We start from the raw sequence: 23124 nt of genomic DNA, 5'->3' as shown, positions 1-23124 counted from the left end.
AGCCCCCCTGCCATTTCTCAGCCCCTCGCTCTCCCGTCAATCATCACCGCCCCACAGGTCCATCGCCCCCCCGATGCCGAGCACCCCCACTCACCGGGGCGGCGCGGCGCGGGGCGGGGCCCGGCGGCGGGCGGGCGGGGCGGGGCGGTGCCGGGCGGCGCTGGCGGCGCTGCGGCGCGGGGTGTGCTGGAATGCGCGGCGCCTCCCGCCGCCCGCAGGAGACTCGCGGCCGCCCCGCGCCCTGAGCCCGGCCCCGCAGCCCTCGGGAGCAGGGCAGAGCCCGGGCGGGCGGCGGCCCGGCCCCGCCGGTGAGTGCCGCGGGGAGCGGGCTGGCCCGGCGGCGCGGGGAGCCAGAGGCGCTGTCCAGGGCTGATCTGCAGCGGGGGCGGCCAGGCCCGGCCGGGGCGGCGGATCAGCACCAAGGCTAAGGGGCCGGGGCCTGCCTCGCGCGGGGCCCCTCCCGCGCTGCGCCCGGCGGAGCTGCTCGGGCCGCTGGTCCTGAAGCGGCCGGCGAGGCGGGCGGGGGTGCCCCGGAAGGGGCTCGGCGCCGCCGGCAGCCCCAGGCCGCGCGGCCCGGGAGGCTGGACAGCGATTTCCTGCCCGAGGCTGGGCCCGGGTCTCGGGGGCGGGCGGTGACCTTGGGCCGGGGCGCGGGGGGGGCAGGGGCGGCTCGCTCCTGCGGGGCTGGGCGGGAGCAGGGCCCGGGGCCCGCAGGGCGATCGCGCGAGGAAGGGGAAGCAGCCGCCGGACGCGGCGGGGGGGCAGGCTGTCCGCTCGGGCCGGGGGGCGGGAGCGGCTTTGTGTTGGGGCTCGGGGAAAATGGCCGAATGCCTATTTGTGGAATGCAGCCGCCGCCGGTGCGGCTGGCACCGCCACACGCAGGAATCCGGTAGCGGCGGCCCCCGGCCCGGCCCTGAGTGCGGAGCCCGGCGGCTCGGCCCGCTGCTGGGCCTGGCCCCGCGGAGGCGGACACGCCGGGCTCTGGAGAGCTGATCTGGGGCTCCAGATAGCGACTGCACTTCCCGGGGCTGGGGTGCGAGCGAGGGGACATGCTGTGTAATGGGAGCACAGTGCATCTGCTCTCGTCGGCTGAGCAGACCCGACTTGCTCCTTGGAGAAACCAAATGGAGCTCGAACAGTCTGAAAGTAAAGGCATTGGTTGCTTTGAAAAATGCAGCTTTTGATGTTGGCCCTCCAGCAGGATTCCTTAGTCAAAGTAGGCCGAATACGGAAAAGTTGGTGCTAGTAACGTTGCTCTTTAATATGGTGAACGTAACTTCTGTATTCTCCTCTCTTGGTCTGTAACCCAACAGAAATCACACTCATTCTCTCACAGTAATTGTTGTAGTCCCCTTTGATTAAAGAGGCCTTGAAGAAATTAACAAAACTGATTAACTTGTCAAGAGCTCTAGTCATCCGGAAGTTGTGATGAGTCTACACCAGATTCAATTAAATTGACCATTATCACAGTCGTCCACTTTGTAAGACATGGCTGCGTAGGTAATGGAGGCACAGCATGGCTTTTAAGTCGCCAAAGCTTTTGGATTCACAAGACAAGTAAAACTAGAAAGAGAGCTCTCTCCCAATTTCTGCAAACTTCACATAACTCTTCTAAAGTTCAGAAAGAAAGAGCTTTCAGATTTTTTTGTGAAAGCAGATGCAAAATGAGTCTCTTTGCAAAGAGGGTATCCTGTAAAGTATGGGAATACGTGACTTCCAGCTTTGAATGAGAGGGGGCAGGGGAAGGGATTCAGAAATGTATCTTTAGACATATTCTAAATTTAGTTCAACAATGAGTAATATTTTATAAAGCTAATGTGTCTGGTGATAGTGTAGAGCAATCAATACTTTGTTTTAGATTATAGTTAAAGTAATTTTTTAAAAAAGATAAAGAAAAAATTTAAAGCAGATTTTTCAGAGGGTGAGTTCATACTTGTGAGCAAAAAGTAAAAGTCATTTTAAAGAAAAATAAATTAGTATTTGCTCAGTTCATAAAAGAAAATATTTATCTAATGTAAGGAAGAGATAACGCACCAGATCTTTTTGTTTTTATTCTCCTACTTGTATTTAATAATAATTGACCATCTTGGATAGATTTTCATAGGTTTCTGAAGTACACTCTTAGTTTTGGGTAGTAGAACATGGATGTTTTATATTTGTAATTATTAGATTTTTACTAGTGCATTTTTATTTTTTTTATTTTTTTTACAGAATTGCTGTTATGGCAACTCAGGTGCTGGGGCAGTCTGGTGGGAACAGCCTATTTGCTGGCAATGCTAACATCAGTATGGCATTGTCTAACGACATGTATGATTTGCATGACCTTTCCAAAGCTGAGCTAGCAGCCCCTCAGCTTATTATGTTGGCAAATGTGGCCTTGACAGGAGAAGTTAATGGCAGCTGCTGTGATTACCTGGTTGGAGAAGAGAGGCAAATGGCTGAATTGACAACTGTAGGTGACAGCAACTTTTCAGACAGTGATGGAGAGGATATGGAAGATACACAGGGAGTGGACAGTGACCCCGATGAACCTGAAAACATGGAATTAGGGACTCTTGAAATTCCTAGAGTGGAAACCCAGGGTCCAGCTGTTTGCCCTACTCCTGAGACTTGCAATCTGGACAAGGACCTCCCATTGGAAGCACCAGATACTCCTGAGAGTGTGGAGGACAAATCTAAAAGCTTGAAGAGCAAGCCATTTCGTTGCAAACCATGCCAGTATGAGGCAGAGTGCGAGGAAGAGTTTGTGCATCACATTAGGGTTCACAGTGCCAAAAAATTCATTGTAGAAGAAAATGCAGAGAAGCAAGTCCAGGTAAAAGAATCTGATTCTTGCACCACAGAAGAGGCAGATTTCTCTAAGGGGCCTATTCGTTGTGATCGTTGTGGCTATAACACTAACAGATATGATCACTATCTGGCTCACTTGAAACACCACAACAAAGCAGGAGAAAATGAGAGAGTCTACAAGTGCACCATATGCACTTATACTACAGTCAGTGAATATCATTGGAAGAAACATCTAAGAAATCATTTTCCTAGGAAGGTGTACACATGCTCCCAGTGCTCCTATTTTTCAGATAGGAAGAACAATTATATTCAACATATTCGAACTCATACAGGTAAGTCTTTCATCTGTATTTGAGTAGGAATAATATTGGTGATGGGGGGGAACTATACTAAGTATATAAAAGTGAGATTCTTGTATTTGCAAGATTTGCTCCACCCTGATAAGGCTCTCTGTTTGAGTGTTGTAGTCCTATAATATTACCAGGTTAGCTTCCAACTACATGGATGCCTATACTTGATATGAACTGCACTTTGTAGTCCTGAAGGATTGGGAAAACACATTGAGTGTCATGGGTCCAAGGGGAGATTAAGAGTATTGTATCCATTTTGCTCAGCCCAGCAGTCTAAAAACCACATTATCCTGAACAGAACATGAATAGATATTTAAAAGTGGTTCATTACCTTTAGAATTTCTGGACCTGCAAAGTTCAGGCCAGCTGCGTTAAAAAACAACAACAAAATTGACATCAGACTAAGGGTAAAGTTTTCAAAGGGCCTGTGTGACTCAGTCAAAACTTGATCATTTTCACATTAAATTTCAATAATAGAAAACAAGGAATTCACATACACACACAGAAATGAAACTCCCCTACCCCCAAACCTTGAGCAACTACCAACCCTGCTGAGAGGTTAAGAGCAGAATCCACTATAACTACGTGAATCTTAATTGGCCAAGCTTGTGCGACTTTCCACTCAACTTGATGGCATTTCTCTGTTTGGATATAATGTGGTAACTTTTGAACCCCATATCCAATTAATTCCAGTATTTCAAGGAGTGTTCTCAGAATCAATGGGCAGAATCCTATTGATTTGGGGGAAAATTGGAAAACCATCGGGGTAAAATTGGGGACACACAGAAGACCTGCTGTCCTGTCTAGTGGTGCCACAGCTTCAGGCACCCCTGCAATTGTGTATAGCTCAAGATACTGGTTAATACCAGTTAACACTGGTTCTCAAACTTTTGTTGTGGTGGCCCCTTTCACACAGCAAGCCTCTGAGTATAACCCCCATTATAAATTAAAAACACTTTTTAAAATATTTAACACTATTATAAATGCTGGAGGTGAAGTGGTGTTTGGGGTGGAGGCTGACAGCTTGCGACTCCCCATGTAATAACCTCGTGACCCTCTGAGGGGTCATGACCCCCAGTTTGAGAACCCCTGAGTTGACACCTTGTGACATAACAATACCCCGATTTCATTTCTCTGCCCATTCTCCCAATAGATTTCAACATGTTGACACCCTGATTTCCTTACCTTCCAGACAGAAAGAAGAGAAGTAATAATGCGGGGGAAGGCACACAGAGCCGTGGCAGGGACAGGTGGGGAATGCTGGTATGGATGGAACAGGGGTGTACATAGAATCCTGGGTTGGGGGTGGGGAATAGGGGCGTCACACAAAACCCCTGATGGGGTGCAAGAATGGTATGGTATGGGGGGGGACACAGAGCTATGGTATCAGGCAGGGAGTAAGTGGGTTGCAGAGAGTCCCTAACATAGATGGAAGGGTGGCCCACAGGGAGCTTGTGGGGGAATAGAGGGCTGCCAGGAGTCCCTGGTATGTACAAAGAGCTGGGCCTACTGAAGCTATGACGTGTGCGACCCCTTAGTTACTGTATCTGGGGCTCAGAAGTTTCTACAGTCCCCATCACTGCAGTATCCAAGAGAAATAGGTACACCATTTGTTAGCACGCAGGAGTCCCATGTGGGAGATTTTGAACCCGTTTCCAATCTGCTACTGAAGAAAAAAATTAGGGCCTCATTTTGCCTTGCACTGAGTGCGGTCCCAGGAATTTCTGTGAAGTGGCTCCAGGTGTAGGGCAGGACAGAACTTGGTCTAAATATTTTGCTATTTTAACAAGATATTCTTAAGCATGAGCAACCATTTTTCAAATCTCTTACATAGGGCTCCTGTGCTGTCAGTGTCACAAGTGCTATTACTTTTTAGCAAAATGGCTGCCAGTGCCACCAGCGTTATGTTTAATCACAATTGGTGTTTGTCAGATTAACTCCGGGGATAAAATTCTTTCTCTGCTCCTGTGGCACAGAGGGGGATTCACATGTGGCTGGGTTAGTTGGCAGTGTGGTCACTCCTCCTGGGGGCAGCTTTAAATTCCAGCCAGTGGAGGTTACCTCAGGGAGAGAGACTCAATCATCACCTCTTCCAGTTGGCCTGGGCTGGCCCCCCTCCTTTTTCCTACTGCGCGGGCTGTGCTGGCTGAGCAAAGTGCATAGAGAATTTCTCCTTGTGTTTCTGACCCGAGTAAAATGGTTTTAGTGGCTTCATCTTAATCTCCTACACAGTTCTTCACAGTTTGAAATCTCTGTTTAGAAGTCCATGACTGGAGTCATGAGATTTGCAGGTAAAGACTGAGGTACAGTGGTGAAGCTACATGGAGAAGCTTGTACAGTGCCAGCCTGCATTAGTCTGTGCCCTTAGTTTCTTATCTATGTTAAAATGTACTCATATCTGCCAAATAGAAGTATCTTGTTTAGAGGACATCAGCAGCTTAAAAAAAAAATCACACTTCTTTCTGAAAATACTTTAATTACTCTTTTTAAAATCACACCTAAGATCATTAGAGAGACAGTGTGGGTGACGTACTAATTTCTTTTATTGGACCAACTTCTGTTAGTGAGAGAGACAAGCTTTCATGCTCTCTCACCAACAGAAGTTGGTCCAATAAAATATATTACCTCCCACACCTTGTCTCTCTAATATCCTGGGACCAACATGGCTACAACACTACTGCATACCTAAGATGGTTGTAACTGAAAGAGATTAGGAAAAAAACAATATGTTCCTGTCTTCCAGTTTATTTTGTGCATTTGACAGCACTTTGTGTATGGTCAGCTTCACCATTTTCCCTGTAGTTAGTCAGTTTTTGCTTTTGTTGGTGTGGATCTTTCAAAGATCATTAGGAGAGGGAAAACTTTTTTTTTTTAGAAAATACGATTGTAAAATCACTAAAAGAGGCAATGGGGCTATAGATCAAGTGGAATTCCCTGAAACTACTTTCAATTCATTTGTAAAAATTGTTTTGATTTCTGGTTACCGATGACTCTTTAAAGTTTCCCCACTTTTGTTTGGATGCTGCAGTCAGCCGAGTCAGTTTATCACTCTGATAAACTCTCAAAAGCTCTCATTGAGATAAGGGTGCTCAGCATTTTATAGGGTCTAACCCAAAAGCAAGAGCCTTTCAAGACAGCGTTTAGTTGATCACTGCATTTGGGGTGGGCAGTACTACACAGTAACGGCAGTTATAATGTTTCAGAGAGGAATAAATAATCAAAAGAAGAAATGAGCCTTGATCATTTTTCATGTTGTGGTACAAGGGCTTGTTTGCCAGCGTTTGGATTTATGATTTCATTAAATGTTTTGTACTGACAAATGTTTGCCACTAGTTCACCAAGAAATTAAATAGGGAAGTTATTTAAAAAAAATCAAATAAAACAAGTAGAAGAAAGGTTTCTTTTGTTTTTTTGAGTAACTGTGGCAGTCTGTACATCTGGTTCTTTACTTAGAAGTGTCCTTATTACTGGTTAAAACTGAACTTTGTATTTACAGGGCCTCATGAAACAGCCAGCCTAAGTAGTTGCTTCCTTCACTAGGTCTTAACCTCTGCAAATGGGCTTGTCAGTAAGGCCCTGATCTGATTTGTTTGAGATTTATCTGTTTGATTGGAAATGAGGGGTATGCGTGTGAGATGGAAGGACGGGGAATTGAAGAAGTAGTTAGTTTTGGGTTTGTTGCCAGCCAGGCTAAACAATCTATGCTGATTGCTACACAGCTGTTTTGTCTTTTGTTTAAAACTCTGATTTGTTACAGTCTCAGATTGCTGCCCGTTTATTAAACTCACTGTTGTTATGGTAACACTCTAATTGAAGCCCTCTTATGTAGCTTTTACAATAATATTTAAATCTTCTACATAAGATATTTTATTTTGATGTTGCTAGTTCTTTACTTTCCATTTAATAGTCTTAAATTGCTGAAGTGGATGTTGTTTCTTAAATTAGTTTCCTAATTGTTAGTAGAATTACAGATTTCGCATGTAGATTTTTTTCTACTAATTAGTTTCACACTTATAATGCTCCTGTATGATGAAAAAGATGAGTCCAAGGACTGATAATCATCCTTATTGTAAGAACACCACAAACTCAGACACAAAATTCATACACAAATGAACTGCTATATTTGCAATCACCACTGCCTTCCCATGTATTAAACCTCTATGCATCAAGAGAGCTGAAATGCTTTCATCAGGCATTATGTCTCTTATTAGGTTTTCAGATTGAAGTGAATGTGTATGTCTTCACTGCAGAGTTAATTTGGGAGCGGGCACCCGGGTTAGCCTAGTTCAAGAGTGAGCAGCCATATGGCAAAGCCCTACCTGAGTTCCCATGTCCACTCTGGTGCTGTGCTCTTAGGACTTCTGCGGTCATATCCCATGGTTCAGCTGTGGTAAGCTGAGCAGCTCTGTGGGAGTGTGTGTCTGTCCTGGGCACGCGGGGGGAATTGTGGGAAAGCACTGGAGGACTATCAGCACGTAGTTTAGCTTGTGTCCACACTACAGAGTGAAAGTGGTACTGGAGCTATAGCCTATAGCCCAGGTATAGAGTGCACCAGCAAGGTCTGCACACAGAGCCCAACACATTACGCGGGTTCTCAAACTTCATTGCACTGCAACCCCCTCTGACAACAGAAATTACTACACGATCCCAGGAGGGTGGACCGAAGCCTGAACCTGCCTGAGCCCCGCTGCCCCAGGCTGGGAGGCTAAAGCTGAAGCCCAAGGGCTTCAGCCCCAGGCGGGGAACTTGTAACCTGAGCCCTGTCGCCCAGGGCTGAAGCCCTCGGGCATGGGCTTCAGCCCTGGGTGGTGGGGTTTGGGCAAGGGCTTTGGGGTCCTGACCCACAGTTTGAGAACTGCTGCATTACAAGGCTCTGCAGTTTACACCCCTACAGTACTGTGGAGCTGTGAAGACAAACTCTGAGTCACTTAAGGTTCTTTTGAAAATTCCACCCGTAGGTGCCTACCTTTTTAGGCTACTGTTTTTTTTAAATTTTGGTGTGTATCCATAAGAGAGTTGACCATTACTTTGCTAATATAGTGGAAGTCTATAGTACCTTTGACTGTTTTATACAGAAACAAAGGGTATGCCTTTGTTGCACAGTGATTGGCATCAGGGTCTGAGCATCCGGGGATAGCCTAGCCCAGGTGTGCATGTAACTACAGCAAAACCCAACCTCCATACCTGGGCTTTCAGTGTTCCTGCATTTGCCTGTCAGCCTCAAGGGAATTGGTAAGTTACATCAATTATTTAAATTGCTGCACCCCCCTTAAAGTTATCTAAAAGTCCAATATTTCTGAATTTTAAATTTGTCATTAAATCAAGACTATGAAATGAAAAGCACTGGTAACAAGCAATGACTCAAACTAAAACAGACCAGGACCTTTGTTCATGAATTTTCAGATTGGAAAGAAAGTCTCATCTGCTTGGAGGAGGCATTTTTAAACACAACTACCGCTTTACAACAGTAGACCCACCCCTCCCTTAATTTCATTGTATGTGTCTGGCATCCATCTCCCACATTGTTTTAAGTGGGGGAGAATTAACTTTTTTAGGAAGGGGATTAAAATGTTTTAGGGAGGAATTTTTCTTTCAGGTGTTGATCTAATTAACAATGATTGTATAATTGGGCTGGTGGGAGGAAGAAGCTTAGTTAAAGGGCTTGTCTACACATACAGCGCTGCAGTGGCACTGCTGCAGTGCTTAGTGAAGACGCTACCTACGCCAGTAGGAGAGGTTCCCTGAGAGGCGGTACCTGTGTCGATGCGAGAAGCCCTCCCATCGACACCAGGAGTTTGGTCAGTTTAATTGCATCGCTCAGGTGTGTGGATTTTCCACACCCTTGAGTGATGTAGCTATACCGACTTAAGTCTGTAGCGTAGACTAAGGCTACGTCCTCACTATGGGGGGGGGTGGGTCGATTTAAGATATGCAATTTCAGCTACGTGAATAGCGTAGCTGAATTTGACATATCGGAGCCGACTTACCCTGCTGTGAGGACGGTGGCAAATCGACTTCCGCGGCTCCCCCGTCGACGGTGCTTACTCCCACCTCCGCTGGTGGAGTAGAAGCGTCGATTCGGGGATTGATTGTTGCGTCCTGACGAGACGCAATAGTTCGATCCCCGAGAGATTGATTTCTACCCGCCGATTCAGGCGGGTAGTGTAGACCTGACCTAAGCCACAGAAACTCCAAAACAATCTCAGCCCTATCCCTAGACCCTCCCCTACTGCCCTTGGATGTGTCCACACTAGGAAAAAAGTGTGTTCTTAAAATCCTAGTGAAGATAAGGAAGCATGTAACTTTCATGTGTTTTCCAGGTCCAAGTAAACACTAGTTGGGAGCCTATGATTTACCTTGACCTGCTTAACACGTATTAATACTAAAACTGCCTTGTCTTCACTAAGGGCTTTCCTTGTGCTAGCACAGGGGTCGGCAACCTTTCAGAAGTGCTGTGCCGAGTCTTTATTTATTCACTCTAATTTAAGGTTTTGCGTGCCAGTCATACATTTTAACGTTTTTAGAAGGTCTCTTTCTATAAGTCTTTAATATATAACTAAACTATTGTTGTATGTAAAGTAAATAAGGTTTTTAAAATGTTTAAGAAGCTTCATTTAAAATTAAATTAAAATGCAGAGCCCCCCAGACCGGTGGCCAGGACCCAGGCAGTGTGAGTGCCACTGAAAATCAGCTCCCGTGCCGCCTTCAGCACCCATGCCATAGGTTGCCTACCCCTGTTCTAGGGTATATCTACAAATGAAGTTAATCCAGAATAGCAAATGCATTTTATGTCTGTTTAGCTTAACCTAAAAATGAACAAGGCACTGGCTTGTCTATCTGGGGACACCCAGAGTGCGATTGCACTACAGAGACTATACTACGTAGCCCTATAGTGTACACGTAGCCTACGCCTACAGAAGGAGTTTTTCTGACGGTCCAGGAACACCACCTCTCCGAATGAAGTTGTCTATTTCAACAGACACCCTCTTCCATCAGCGTAGCTGTGCCTACACTGGGGCTTTTGTTGGCATTGCTACATCACTCGGGCAGTGTGGGGCTTTTATTTGAATTTACCATGTTTCGTTTTTATTTGAACTCACTGTTTGTTTTTGCAGGAGAGCGTCCCTATCAATGTGCTATGTGTCCCTATTCAAGTTCTCAGAAGACTCATTTAACCAGGCACATGCGAACTCATTCAGGTTGGTAAAAAGGCAGTAATCACAGTAACCCAGAAATAAGCTAGTGACTTTTTGGTTTATTCCATAGAAAATATTTATTACATTTGTTTAGTGTAGGGTGACCAGACGTCCCAATTTTATCGGGACCGTCCCGATATTTCCTTGTTTGTCCCGCGTCCCGACCGACATGCGGTCGGGACACTGGACAAACAAGGAAATGCCCCGGAGCCTAGAGCCCGGAAGTGCTCGCACCCCCCCCCCCCGCCCCGACTCCGCCCCCTCCTCCCCCGATTGGCTCCCTCCCCAAATCCCCGCCTCTTCCCTGGGCTCACCATTCCCCCTCCCTCCGCAAGCGCTGGAGGGAGGCCCGGGAGACGCAGGGGAAGCGCGGGGCCGGGGTGAGTAACAGTCCGGCCTGGCCCCGAGCAAGCAGGACTCAGTTGGGTGGTTGGGAGAGGAGGGGGGCGGCCCGCGGGGCCAGGCGGCGGCTGTTGTTGTCCCCCCGGGCAGCAGGACACCGGAGCAGCCGCTGCTGCAGCTCCCACTGCCGCGGGGGAAGAAGCGGCCATGGCGCTCCGCGGCTGCGGCGCCCCCGAACCCCCCGAGCCGGGACCTGCTGCAGGGACCCAGCAGCGCGTACGCTGGGCCCAGCCCCTGGCCGGTCGCGTCTGGGCTGCTGCCCAGCTGGTGCTATCTCGCGGCGGCCCCGGGGCGGAGGCATCGGCCGCCCAGCCCCGTTCGTTCCCCTGCGGGACCCGAGCGGGACGGGGGGGCTGGGGCCCGCTGCCCCACTCCGGGGCTGCCGCGGGATAGCACCAGCTGGGCAGCAGCCCAGACATGACTGGCCAGGGGCTGGGCACAGCGTGCGCGCTGCTGGGTTCCCACAGCAGGCCCCGGCTCGGGGGGTTCAGGGGCGCCAGAGCCGCAGCCGCGGAGCGCCATGGCCGCTTCCTCCCCCGCGGCAGTGGGAGCTACAGCAGCGGCTGCTCCCGAGTCCCGCTGCCCGGGGGTGAGAACAGCCGCCGCCTGGCCCCACGGGCCGCCCCCTCCTCGCCCTACCACCCAACTGAGTCCTGCCTGCAAGGGACCAGGCCGGAAAGTTACTCACCCCGGCCCCGCGCTTCCCCTGCGTCTCCCGGGCCTCCCTCCAGCGCTTGCGGAGGAAGGTTTTTTTTTTTTTGGCCCCGCCCCCCGCCACGCCCCCCCCACATCACACACCCACCCCCCACCCCCGCGTCCCGATATTTGTCTTGGGTGATCTGGTCACCCTAGTTTAGTGTTGTCCGAGCTTAAATGATCATAATGAAAACGATCTAGCTTTTTAAAAGGACATTTTTAATCTTGTGCAATTCAGACAGGCACTGTTGACTAAAGAACAGGAGATCTGGTATCCTAGGGGTTTCCTACTTGGGATGGACCATTAGAATTAGATTGTCAAATTAAGCAGTTTTACTCAAATGCTGCCAGTTCTTACTTCACTCTCTTTACTATGTATAAAGTGACATGCAAAAAGTGTTAATATCTTGTCCTGTAAAAAAACGTTTTGGGTTAGATTGTGAAGCTTTGGTTAATTTGGATCGGTTTTGAACAAGTAGGTAAAATAGTTGTCTCCGGGACAGGAAAAAGAAGACCGTGATAAGTTTTGCATTAGTAAATTAATGTTGTTTGAAAATAAGAAGACTCTGCACTGCTGCCTACCACCATTATTGGTTTACTTAAAGATAGCGAGCGTAAAAGTGATGATGTCATGCTTCCTTCATTTGAAAAGTGGTTGAGATCCTTAGATGAAAGGGGCTATACAAGTCAAGTGCAGAGTATTACTATTAAAAGTCGTACAGAAGAAATACATATTTTCCCATTGCTATCCAGGGTACATTCCAAGGCTTGGAAGAGTACCTTCATTCCTTTGTACTTTTCAAGATATGAGATAGGTTCAGGAGCAATAGGATGAAGTTTGTGGGAACAGATCCGCAGCTTGTGTGAATTGTCAGAGCTCAGTTAAAGCCAGGTGAGGATCTAGTCCCGCGAGGCTCTTGCGTTGGCCCACCAAACTCCCCGCCCCTCTGCCTACCCGCGGGATTGCCCCCTGTGGCGCAGCGGGCCCCGCGCCGCTCTCTGAAGCAGCTGGCAGCACGCCCCTTCAGGCCGGCGGGGAGGAGGAAGGAGGCAGAGGGCTGCTGCATTGCCTCCTTCCAGGCACCGCCCCCCGCAGCTCCTATTGGCTGGGAACAGGGAACCGCGGCCAATGGGAGCTTCGTGGGAGGTACCTAGAGGAGTGGCAAGAGCAGCGCAGGCACGGAACCCTGAGCCCCCTCTTCTCCCCCAGGGGCTGCAGGGACACGGTTCCAGCTGCTTCATGGAACGGAGCAGCATGGAGCCAGGGCCAAGGCAGGCAGGGAGCCTGCCCTGGCCCCGCTGCGCGCCGCTGCCACCCCAGAGCCGCTCTAGGTAAGCGGTGCTGGGCTGGAGCTCGCACCCTGAACCCCTTCTGCACCCCAACTCCCTGCCCTGAGCCCCCTGCCGCACCCTGCACACCACCTGCACCTTAACCCCCTGCCCTGAGCCCCTGCCACATCCCACACCCCTCCTGCACTCCCTGCCCTGAGCCACCTGCCGCACCCTGCACCCCAACTCCCTGCCCTGAGCCCCCTGCCACATCCCACACCCCTCCTGCACTCCCTGCCCTGAGCCACCTGCCGCACCCTGCACCCCAACTCCCTGCCCTGAGCCCCCTGCCACATCCCACACCCCTCCTGCACTCCCTGCCCTGAGCCACCTGCCACATCCCACACCCCTCCTGCACTCCCTGCCCTTAGCCCCCTGCCGCACCCTGCACACCACCTGCACCTTAACCCCCTGCCCTGAGGCCCCTGCCACATCCCACACCCCTCCTGCACCCCAACCCCCCTGTCCTGAGCCCCCTGCCGCATCCCGCACCCCTCCTGCACCCCAACCCCTTGCCCTGAGCCCCCTGCCGCACCCTGCACACCACCTGCACCTTAACCCCCTGCCCTGAGGCCCCTGCCACATCCCACACCCCTCCTGCACCCCAACCCCCTGCCCTGAGCCCCCTGCCGCATCCCGCACCCCTCCTGCACCCCAACCCCTTGCCCTGAGCCCCCTGCCGCACCCTGCACACCACCTGCACCTTAACCCCCTGCCCTGAGCCCCCTGCCGCACCCTGCACACCACCTGCACCTTAACCCCCTGCCCTGAGCCCCCTGCCGCATCCCACACCCCTCCTGCACCCCAACCCCTTGCCCTGAGCCCCCTGCCGCACCCTGCACACCACCTGCACCTTAACCCCCTGCCCTGAGCCCCCTGCCACATCCCACACCCCTCCTGCACCCCAACCCCTTGCCCTGAGCCCCCTGCTGCATCCCTCCTGCACTTCTTGCCCGGAGCTACCTGCTGCACCCCTCACTCTCTTGCACCCCACCCACCAACTCCCTGCCCTGAGCCCCTGCTGCACCCTGCACCCTTTCTGCACCCCCCTGGGGACAGCATTGGGGTGGGGACTTCAGGGAAGGGGTTGGAATGGGGCAGGCAAGGGGTGGGAAGAGGTGGGGCAGGGCCTAATGGAAGGGGTGGGGGCGGGGCCAGAGGCAGCGAGGGGGGGGTGTCAGTGATGTGGCCCTCGGTTCAGTGCACTAGTCCTCATGTGGCCCTCATGGTCATTTGAGTTTGAGACCCCTGATCTAGCCTGTGATACCTAATATATATCTGTTTCAGCAATTCTGAGAGAATAGTTAATTTATGCTTGGTAATTAAAAGAAATTTGTCATGGTTATGTCCACTTACTGTAAGAAAATGTCTTGTTTAACTTTTATGCACAGTATCACAAAAAAAATTGCAGAAAATGTTTACGCAGTCATATTCCCTAGGATTTAAGGCCAAGGTGGTAATTGTCACTGTCATTTATTTCACTGTTGGTAAAGTCATGTTTGTGTTCTCAGTAACCTATTATAATTGTGTTTGGTCTCTTTCACAAATCTGGTTTTGTGAAATGGCAGCATTTACTATTGTATTGAGGTGATAGCCACAAGCACAAGTCTAGGAAAACCTCCATGTGAACTTCAGCCTACACTATCCCTATTGCCTTAATTGTGACTCTTGCCTGGGTAATGAGGGCAAGATCCAAATCCTAAATCAGAAGAATATAAATGTAGTAGTCAGATTATGTTACCGGCCTCCAGACCAGGAACAAAATACTGTGTGTGCAATGTTGAAAGAGCTGATAGAGACAACTAAATCTAATAAAGCAGCAATAGCATATGCAACTATTTTCATATAAGTGGTTGTATGTCATAGAATCCTAGAAATGTAGGGCTGGAAAGGACCTTGGTAGGTCATCTAGTCCAGCCCCCTGCTCAATGAAGCAGGACCAAGTAACCCTAGCCCGGGTATTTGTCCAACCTGTTCTTAAAAACCTCCAATGACTGGGATTCTATAACCTCCCTTGGAAGCCTGTTCCAGAGTTTAAATATACTTATGGTTAGAAAGTTTTTCCTAATATCTAACCTGAATCTCCCTTGCTGCTGATTAAGCGCATTACTTCTTTTCTTACCTTCAGTGGGCATGGAGGACACCGTCCTCTTTATAACAGCTCTGAATATATTTGAAGACCGTTACCAGATTCCCCTCTTAGTCGTCTTTTCTCAAGACTAAACATGCCCATTTTTTAAAACCTTTTCTCATAGGTCAGGTTTTCTAAACTGTTTATCATTTTTGTTGCTCTCCTCTGGACTCTGCAGTTTGTCCCCATCGTTCCTGAAGTGTGACCCCCGAATTGGTTATGGTACTTCAGCTGAGGCCTCACCAGTGCCGAGTGGAACAGGGCAATGTGTCTTAAATTCAACACTCCTGTTAATACTTTTCTTGTATTGACATGGTTTAAAGAAGCAATTTCTGAGCACCTTAAGCAGTTGGAACAGATAATTCTAGAGCACACAAAGGAAGAGTCTTTACCTAGTCCTGAGTAACACAGAGTAAAATATAGTTGATCCACTAACTGTTGGTGATAATTGTGTAATTAAGTTCAGGCTCCTCAAGGAAGGGATTGTCCCATACCAAACACTAGGACTGGATGTTAAACTTGTGAAAGGAGGATTAAAGTGGGGACTAAAAGAAAAAGAAAGAGGAACAAACAAACAAAATCAGCACAGCTCTGGTCTATGCTTGATATTCTAAGGTGCTATTGTGATATAAACAATATTAAAAAGATTCTAAAGTCAGAAGTGAGGAAATTAAAATCCTTAGACTCAGCAACGGAGACAACTTAATTATATCCTTACAGTGACACAGAAAACATGCAGCGCCCTAAACAAACAAGGAAAGGGGAAAGCAAAAGACCAAACAAAACTCCCGAGTGATTAAATAGCAAAGGACCAGAAGTTATTAAAGCCAGACAGATACCCTTCAGAAAACTGAAATGTAGCCCAGGTGAAGCCAATAGAGTGAAATGAGGACAAGTTACATTTCAGATGGAAATTAGAGGGCTAAATGGGCATTTGAAAAACAAATAGCCAAAGACACAAAAACAAATAAGAACATTGTTGAAGTATATCAGAAGCAGGAGGCCTCTGACTGCAGTTAAACGCTCACTGCTGGCCCATGTGGCTGACGGGCTCGGGCTAAGGGGCTGTTTAATTGCAGTTCGGGCTCAGGCTGGAGTCTGAGATCTGGGACCCTTCCCACCTCGTGGGGTCCTAGAGCCTGGACTTCAGCCCAAGCCTGAATGTCTGTATTGCAATTAAACAGCCTCGAGGCCTGAGTCCCACAAGCCCAAGTCAGGTGACACAGGCCAGCTTTTTAAATTTTGATTTGGTTTTTAATTGCAGTATAGACGTACCCTGAAGAACGCCATGGGTCTGCTGGATTACTAGAGATAAATGGAACAATTAAGGAGAATTAGGACATTAAAGAAGCTAAATGATTTCTTTGCATTCTCAACATAGAAGATCTTTGAGAGAGACCTACATTTTGTCAGTTAATAAAAAGAGGTACTGCCAGGGGTTAAGGAGTCTAAAGAGGAGGTGCTAGGGCAAACTGCTCGATTAAATAACAAGACACTCGGACTGGATGGCAGCTTACCTTATTATTAGTGATTTTTTTTATTTTTATTTTTTTTTGGCAAATTTTTCAAAACTGTTGAACTTGTCTTGTTACAGTAAAAAAATATTTTTGCACATTTGCATTTATGTGAAATAAGCCAAAGTAGTTCTGCAGTAAACTCATTCAATAGATAGTATGTTTTGTAACACCCTTGCAAAAATGCAGATGCCCTAGGACTTGAGCAATGATATGAGAGAGATGTGCTGAATGGAATTGGTCTTCAGTTTTTAAAACTAACATGCAAATGTTAAACCAAATAGGATTTGCACATTATATTTAATACAAAGTAATATTTTAATATTTAAAGTAAAAATTCAGAGAATTGTATTAATAGGGGTAATGATCATCTGAATGGGGTACATTTTTTCCAAAAACTATTTTTAAAATGTGCTTTATTGCTTTGCTTGCCATGTGTAAGAATCAATTTTCATCCATTTCATTTTCAGTGCAAATAGAAAGTATATTAAACATTTGTAAAGTTGGACTTTTTTGGAAATATTTGTGTAAGACGATTGATTATTCATCACCTGTTAATTTCCATTTTTCTACAATGCATTCAATGGACCAGTTGGGTATGGATTCCATTTGCTAATATTACTATAGAATGATCTATTCTGGTATGTATTCATAAACAGAGTGTGATGTAGTTACTGCTTGTTTGGTTGTTTTGTTTTTCCTTCTCTTTTCTTTTTGTTGTTATTGGTGTCTTTGTGAACGTGTTTGTGACTATAAAATTATGATTTTGGATTTCTTAAGTTGACATACTTTTAACAAAGGAGCATGAACAATTTAAAAAAATTCATGTATGCACCTATAAAATGTTGAGTAATTGTTTCTTCTGTGTTTATTAATCATAATTCCTCACTCATTCCTCAGGTGAGAAGCCATTTAAATGTGATCAGTGCAGCTATGTGGCCTCAAACCAGCATGAAGTAACTCGTCATGCAAGGCAGGTTCACAATGGGCCCAAACCTCTGACTTGCCCACACTGTGACTACAAAACAGCTGACCGAAGTAACTTCAAAAAGCATGTAGAGCTCCATGTCAACCCACGCCAGTTCCTTTGTCCTGTCTGTGATTACGCTGCATCCAAGAAATGTAACCTGCAGTATCACATCAAATCCAGACATCCTGATTGTTCGGATATCACAATGGATGTTTCCAAAGTGAAACTACGGACTAAAAAGAGTGAAACTGACTTTTCTGAAAGCGTGAATGACAAGATGGAGAAAGAGCAAATGAAAGGAGATTCATCTGAAAAGAAAAATGAGGGAGCTGTAAAAGTGGAGAAAAAAGAGAGCTTATCAAAAGAAAAGAAACCAGCCAGCAGTATTTGTGTAGGCCAGGTGACAACCAGGAGTCGTAAATCAGCTTCTGAAAACAAAGATGTAGATATTAAAAGTGACAAAAGTACAGAGAAATCCAGTAAAACAAAGAAGACTAAAAGAAAAGCAGAGGCTGCATTAGTTTCCTCTAAGCAAGATCCTGAAAATGACACACAAACAATAGCAAAAAAGAAAAAGAAAGTGGAAAATAAATCCAGAAACTGTCAGGAAGCTCAAAAGAGTGAAGTCAAATTGGAGGTGCCTAAAAAACTGAACTCTTGCCTTAAGAAAAACAGAAAGAAGAAAGCTTTGAAGAATAAGCATAGTAAGAAAAGCAATAAACTTGATCAGGAAAAGATCCAAGGTGAGGTAATCCCCGAAAAGTCTCCTCTCCCAGAACAGGACAAAAAGGGGAAGTCTGACAGCGATGGGAATGACGAGCAGAAGGAGCCAGACCCTGTTGTTAGTCCACAGTTAGTGAACACTGACAGCCAGATTCCTGATGGGGAAAGTCAGACTATTGATGGAGAATGTGTGCAGGACCAGGGACAACTTCCCCCACAGCTTCGGGATGAAAATGTAGAGCCGGAGGTAAAAGACCAAGAAATGCTCACTTTAGAGGAGGAGAATAACGAAACTGTTTATCAGAAAGAAGTTGAAGAACAGCCAGATAAAGAGCAGGCCACTTGCTCTGAGGAGTCTCCTAGCACATCGTCCTCTCAACAAAACCTAGATGTGCCAAAGGATGCATTACCAGATTTGGCGCATCAGCTGGAGCTGGTGAAAACTTGTGAGACAGAAACTGTGACTAATCCAGATCCAGTAGATCTGTCTAAAACAGACTTGCCAGCTGAAGAACCAGCACCACCACCACCACAATCACCAGAAAAATGTGAGCAAGACCCTAAAGAAGCTCTGGCTTTGTCATCTGCAGATAACATGGCCGTGAATGAATCTCAGGAAATTGACGAGGACGAAGGCATCCACAGTCATGATGGCAGTGATATAAGTGACAACATGTCAGAAGGAAGTGATGATTCCGGGTTAAATGGTGCTCGGTCTGTGCCAGAGGAAACAAGTAACAAAGCATCACAGGAAGCTGCAGAAGCCAAGGTTGCAAAGGAGAACTATGTGTGTATTTTTTGTGACCGCTCATTTAAAAAAGAAGGCGAATACAGTAAGCACCTCAATCGCCACTTAGTGAACGTGTATTATCTTGAGAAGGCAACAAAGGGGCAGGAATAACCAAATTTCAGTTTGATGGCAAGTTTTTCCTTTTGTATGTAAGATCTTACACAGTTTATGTACAGTTGCTGTAGTCTTTTTAAAGCATGGTTTGCTTTAATTAGTGTCTAGTTTAATTTTTTTTAAGTTGAAAATACTTTTGCCAATGTTTTGAGTAATGTTGAATTCATTAATTGTTGTATCTCTTGATTAAGGAAGGCACGTATGTAGGGTATGTGAGGCTGTTTCCTATTATATCAGCATAAGCCTCTAGTCTGTTCGTTTATGCACAAATTATTTTATAAATTGAGTTTTAGTAAACAGACTATAGCTACACCTGCATAATTCAGATGTATTTTGAACCATCAGAACCTTTTTGTTCTTAGTAGTCAGTTTTTCTCAAATTACGTTTTAGTTTGATTATCTTAACATATCTTCGTATCAACTACTAATTGATTTTTATACAAGGAAGATGGCTTCTGGTTCATAAAAAGAGCACTTTGTAAAACAAATCAAATTTGTCTAGAGATAAACATAATCATTTGAGGATAATTGTAATTTTGAATATACATTTCAAATCCCCTAATCATGAGCAGTAAGCCAAAATTTGAAAGTAGTATTTCCAACTTTTGATTGCAGAACCTGTATCTTGGTAAATATATTAATTGAAACTGTAGTTGTAATTGGCATAGTTATGAGGGGAGCAAGTGTTATGTTTTTTTATTCTTTACTTTTGGTTGTGCTTTAAGGGCTTAAAATATTGCACATTATATTTTTGATTTTTACCTATGCAGTTTAATCCTTTAGGAATAGCATTTGTGCCGAATATGTACACTATATATGCATGTTTGGTTTTGTTCATGTAATTTTTTCTTTATTTTGAAACTTTCAGATTTGTTGCTTACCATGGGCCAGTTTTCTTTGCTACTCTTTGCTACAGCTTTTCTTGTTTTCGTGGGGTATTATTGGTTGTGCATGAATTTGGTAAAATTATGGAGTGTTTGGTTATATTTTTTAAGTAGCTTTAAAATTGTATTTTTTTTGGGCAAAGGATGTTGATGCAGGTTCAAAACATTTTGAATAACCGTATTCATGGCATTTTCATTGTATTTTGTCATGAAAATATTACTTCTGATATTTGTAATAGTTATAGTGTATTCATTTTAATTAATTTATAACTTCGGTTCACCATAAAGCGGGATATTCATTCTAGAGGGAAACAGACTGCATATTTCTATAAACCTTGTTTTCTTTTTTTCTTCTCCATTTCAATGTGGGCAACTCCCAATCTACAGGATTAAAACTAATTGTAGCACTGATGTAAGTGTAGATCATCCAAATCCAAAATCCCATGCACCAAAAAAAGACTGGTAAGCAACAAACCTGGAATTAGGAAAGATGTAGACTTTTCTGTTCTTTATTCATTCAAGATTTAATTCAACAATTAAACAAAATAGCCTTGATCTATTAAAGGTGACATAAATAAATAAATTGGTGGCCATATTATAAACTCATGCTGATATGCGAGGAAAGACATAGAAGTAATATTTGAATACAGGGCTCCATCCAGAACAAAACACAGATGATCTTCTGAGGCATGCAAGTGCTAGGAAGGCTGCATGTGTGCTAGTTGTGTGCCAACCAGTTGCAAAAACAAATAGGCAAAAAAACCCATCTCTGCAGCAGGGGAATCCACATTTATGTCTCTTGGATAGGGCGCAGCTTCCCTGGCTTTTTAGCCCTGAATGCTTGCTAGACCTCTGTGGTGCAGTAGTTGTGGATGCAAATGTCAGCTGAATAGAGCCCCCAGTGGGTGAGCTCATCCGCCAAGGCATTTTGTGACAAGTCCTCTAAATATGAATTCTGTCAAGAATGAAAAATAAACTCCTACTATTCTTCCCCCCCCCCTTCCCCCCAGGGGACAGCGGAGTTCGTATTTATTCTGATTACTGCTTGTTTTGTCTAGAGACATAACTAGTTCTGGAAACTGCACATCTTTGTGCATAAATATAACTTGAATGAATAGAGAACAAAGACAGTACACTGCTTCTGCTTATGGGGGAGATTGGTAGTGGACGGCCAAAGATTTGTGGGCGGGGGAGATCCCTGAAGACAGAAATAAATTGTATAATGTATAGAGAGTTTGTGTGTGATTAGATAGTATTCAGTGCTTACCTTGGCTGTGACAATCATTGTCAACTGAAGATCAAGTTGCAACTATATTTATGTTAAAACATTAAGAAAATAAACCTAGTTGAATTGTCTTCCTAAACAACCAGTTGTGATAGTCTTAGCTATAGCTTTCTTGTTAATAGTGTGTTATCTTTTTATATATAAAATGTTACCATCTTGTGTAAGAGATTTGAAAAGAGGCTGGGAATTCCAGTGACGTGTAGAGGTTTTATGGATACCTTCATATTTTTTAAAAGAGCAATTACCATCTTGCAAGAGATTTCAAGAACTTTAATTATATTCAGATAAAGTTTTTGGACAAGCCTGGTTTTTGAGCTGGAAGTTAAAATATGGCAGTGACATGAATTAAATTTAAACAACTTGCCATTAAATAAAAGCAGACTTACGTTTCTCCAAGTAAATACTGTAGACTGCTGGGAAAAGGGCCGAGCTGAATACTTTTTACTTTATGCTCACAGGGACTCCATGAAAAGAATAATGCCTATATTAGGCAATATTCCTTATCACAAGATTTGAAAGTGAAAATTAATGTGTTAAGTATGAACAAAAATAAAATGTGGATTCTTCCTACTTAAAAATATACCAGAGATGTGATCTTTTTGCCTTGAAATACTTTAGATATGAGAATGAAACCATGTTGGAATTTCCATTTTTCTGATTTGCTTTTAATAGAGCTAAAGATAGGAATTTGGAAGTACACTAAGGTAAAGCAGCAAAAGATGTAATATGTCACTCATCTCTAACAATATGCTTAGACGTTGCTAATGAATATTTGAAATAGGGTGTAAAACTTAGTTAACCTACCTTGTGTATTCTAAAATATGTATTTTTCAACTCTCTCTTTAAACATATGTACCACATTGTGTTTCTTTTCCAAGAACGTTAAATTATTTTGTATACTTTGTTGCCAGTACTTCTTCCCTCTCATAGGGCTTCTCTGGGCATCAAAACCTTAAGATGTGGCTGGAGGGATTACTGCAGGCTTCCGTGTAATGCTATCCTACACTTCCAATCCCATACTGAGTAACATGGTGTTTGGGGCTTTCACATATATGGAAATGTACACTCAAAAAGTGACCATCACAAGAAATGATCTAAAAAGTGGATAACCAGGAACTCGTAATCCATGGTAACATAGTTGCTATTTCTGAATTTTGATAAACTAGGCTGGAACTGTATATCCTTTGAACTGACAGGTCAGTTAGCATCCGATAACGTTGTTGATTTCAACAGAGTAATAATGTAGCTGATAAGTGTTAAACCAAATTCAAGACATCTCTTGAAGCTTGGTGGTGTAGATACCTGATTTACATACAATATTAACTGAATCCAGGTAGCTAATGGAATTGTTTCACATGTACATATGCTTTTTTCTAAAATTACACTAGCTAACGAACTTTTGTAAGCTGGCATTGAAACATTTTTATAATGTTTTGTTGCACCACATTTGAAGCTTTTACAGTGCAATACTTGTATTATTTTCTGAATTAAACCAAAGGTAATTTTTCTCATGCTGTTTATCTACTGTAGTGCATGACAACCTTTTATACATTTGTAATAGATGTAAGACAAACCAGATCACAAGTCCTATTTTACCTAAACTATGTACAAGTCTTTTGTCCAAAATGTAGTGTAAAGTTAAACTAAATTGCATTATATTAACCTTTATGAGTGTATTTTCCTAAGCATAGTCATGATTAAATAAACTTTATTAAACTTGTGGCTTATTTACCTTTTATTAACGGCTAGTAAACAATCTCGCTGTCTATGAAAACGGTCTGTAAATAACCCCTAGTATTAGTTAGCAACATTCATATGGAAACCAGCTTCATTATATGGGGCCAATGGGCTCCCTGTGGCCAAGGAGGGCCCCCACTGCAGTAAAACCGTGTGGTTCTGTTGTGAGGGCAGGATACGGGCTCCTTATGCACTAGTGTATAGGTTTTTCTG

At 45.1% G+C, this 23124-nt stretch overlaps 1 protein-coding gene across 2 annotated transcripts; it reads left to right on the top strand.

The window, feature by feature from the left end:
* Window positions 1–170: 170 nt before the first annotated feature.
* On the top strand, window positions 171–22894 carry REST (RE1 silencing transcription factor). 2 transcript variants are annotated; one of them, XM_054029313.1, is made up of 4 exons: window positions 171–308; window positions 2212–3122; window positions 10256–10339; window positions 17309–22894. In XM_054029313.1, exons 2-4 carry the CDS (start codon window positions 2222–2224, stop codon window positions 19000–19002), a joined length of 2679 nt encoding a protein of 892 aa, XP_053885288.1. In that variant the 5' UTR covers window positions 171–308; window positions 2212–2221; the 3' UTR covers window positions 19003–22894. The 2 variants fall into 2 exon arrangements, with proteins under 2 accessions (XP_053885288.1, XP_053885289.1); XM_054029314.1 differs by lacking the exon at window positions 171–308 and adding an exon at window positions 1144–1216.
* Window positions 22895–23124: the final 230 nt, after the last annotated feature.

Source organism: Malaclemys terrapin, chromosome 5 (assembly GCF_027887155.1).
Source record: "Malaclemys terrapin pileata isolate rMalTer1 chromosome 5, rMalTer1.hap1, whole genome shotgun sequence".
Classification (NCBI taxonomy): domain Eukaryota; kingdom Metazoa; phylum Chordata; order Testudines; family Emydidae; genus Malaclemys; species Malaclemys terrapin.
Note: the sequence above shows the minus strand (reverse complement) of the source record. Positions and strands in the feature narration are given on the sequence as shown.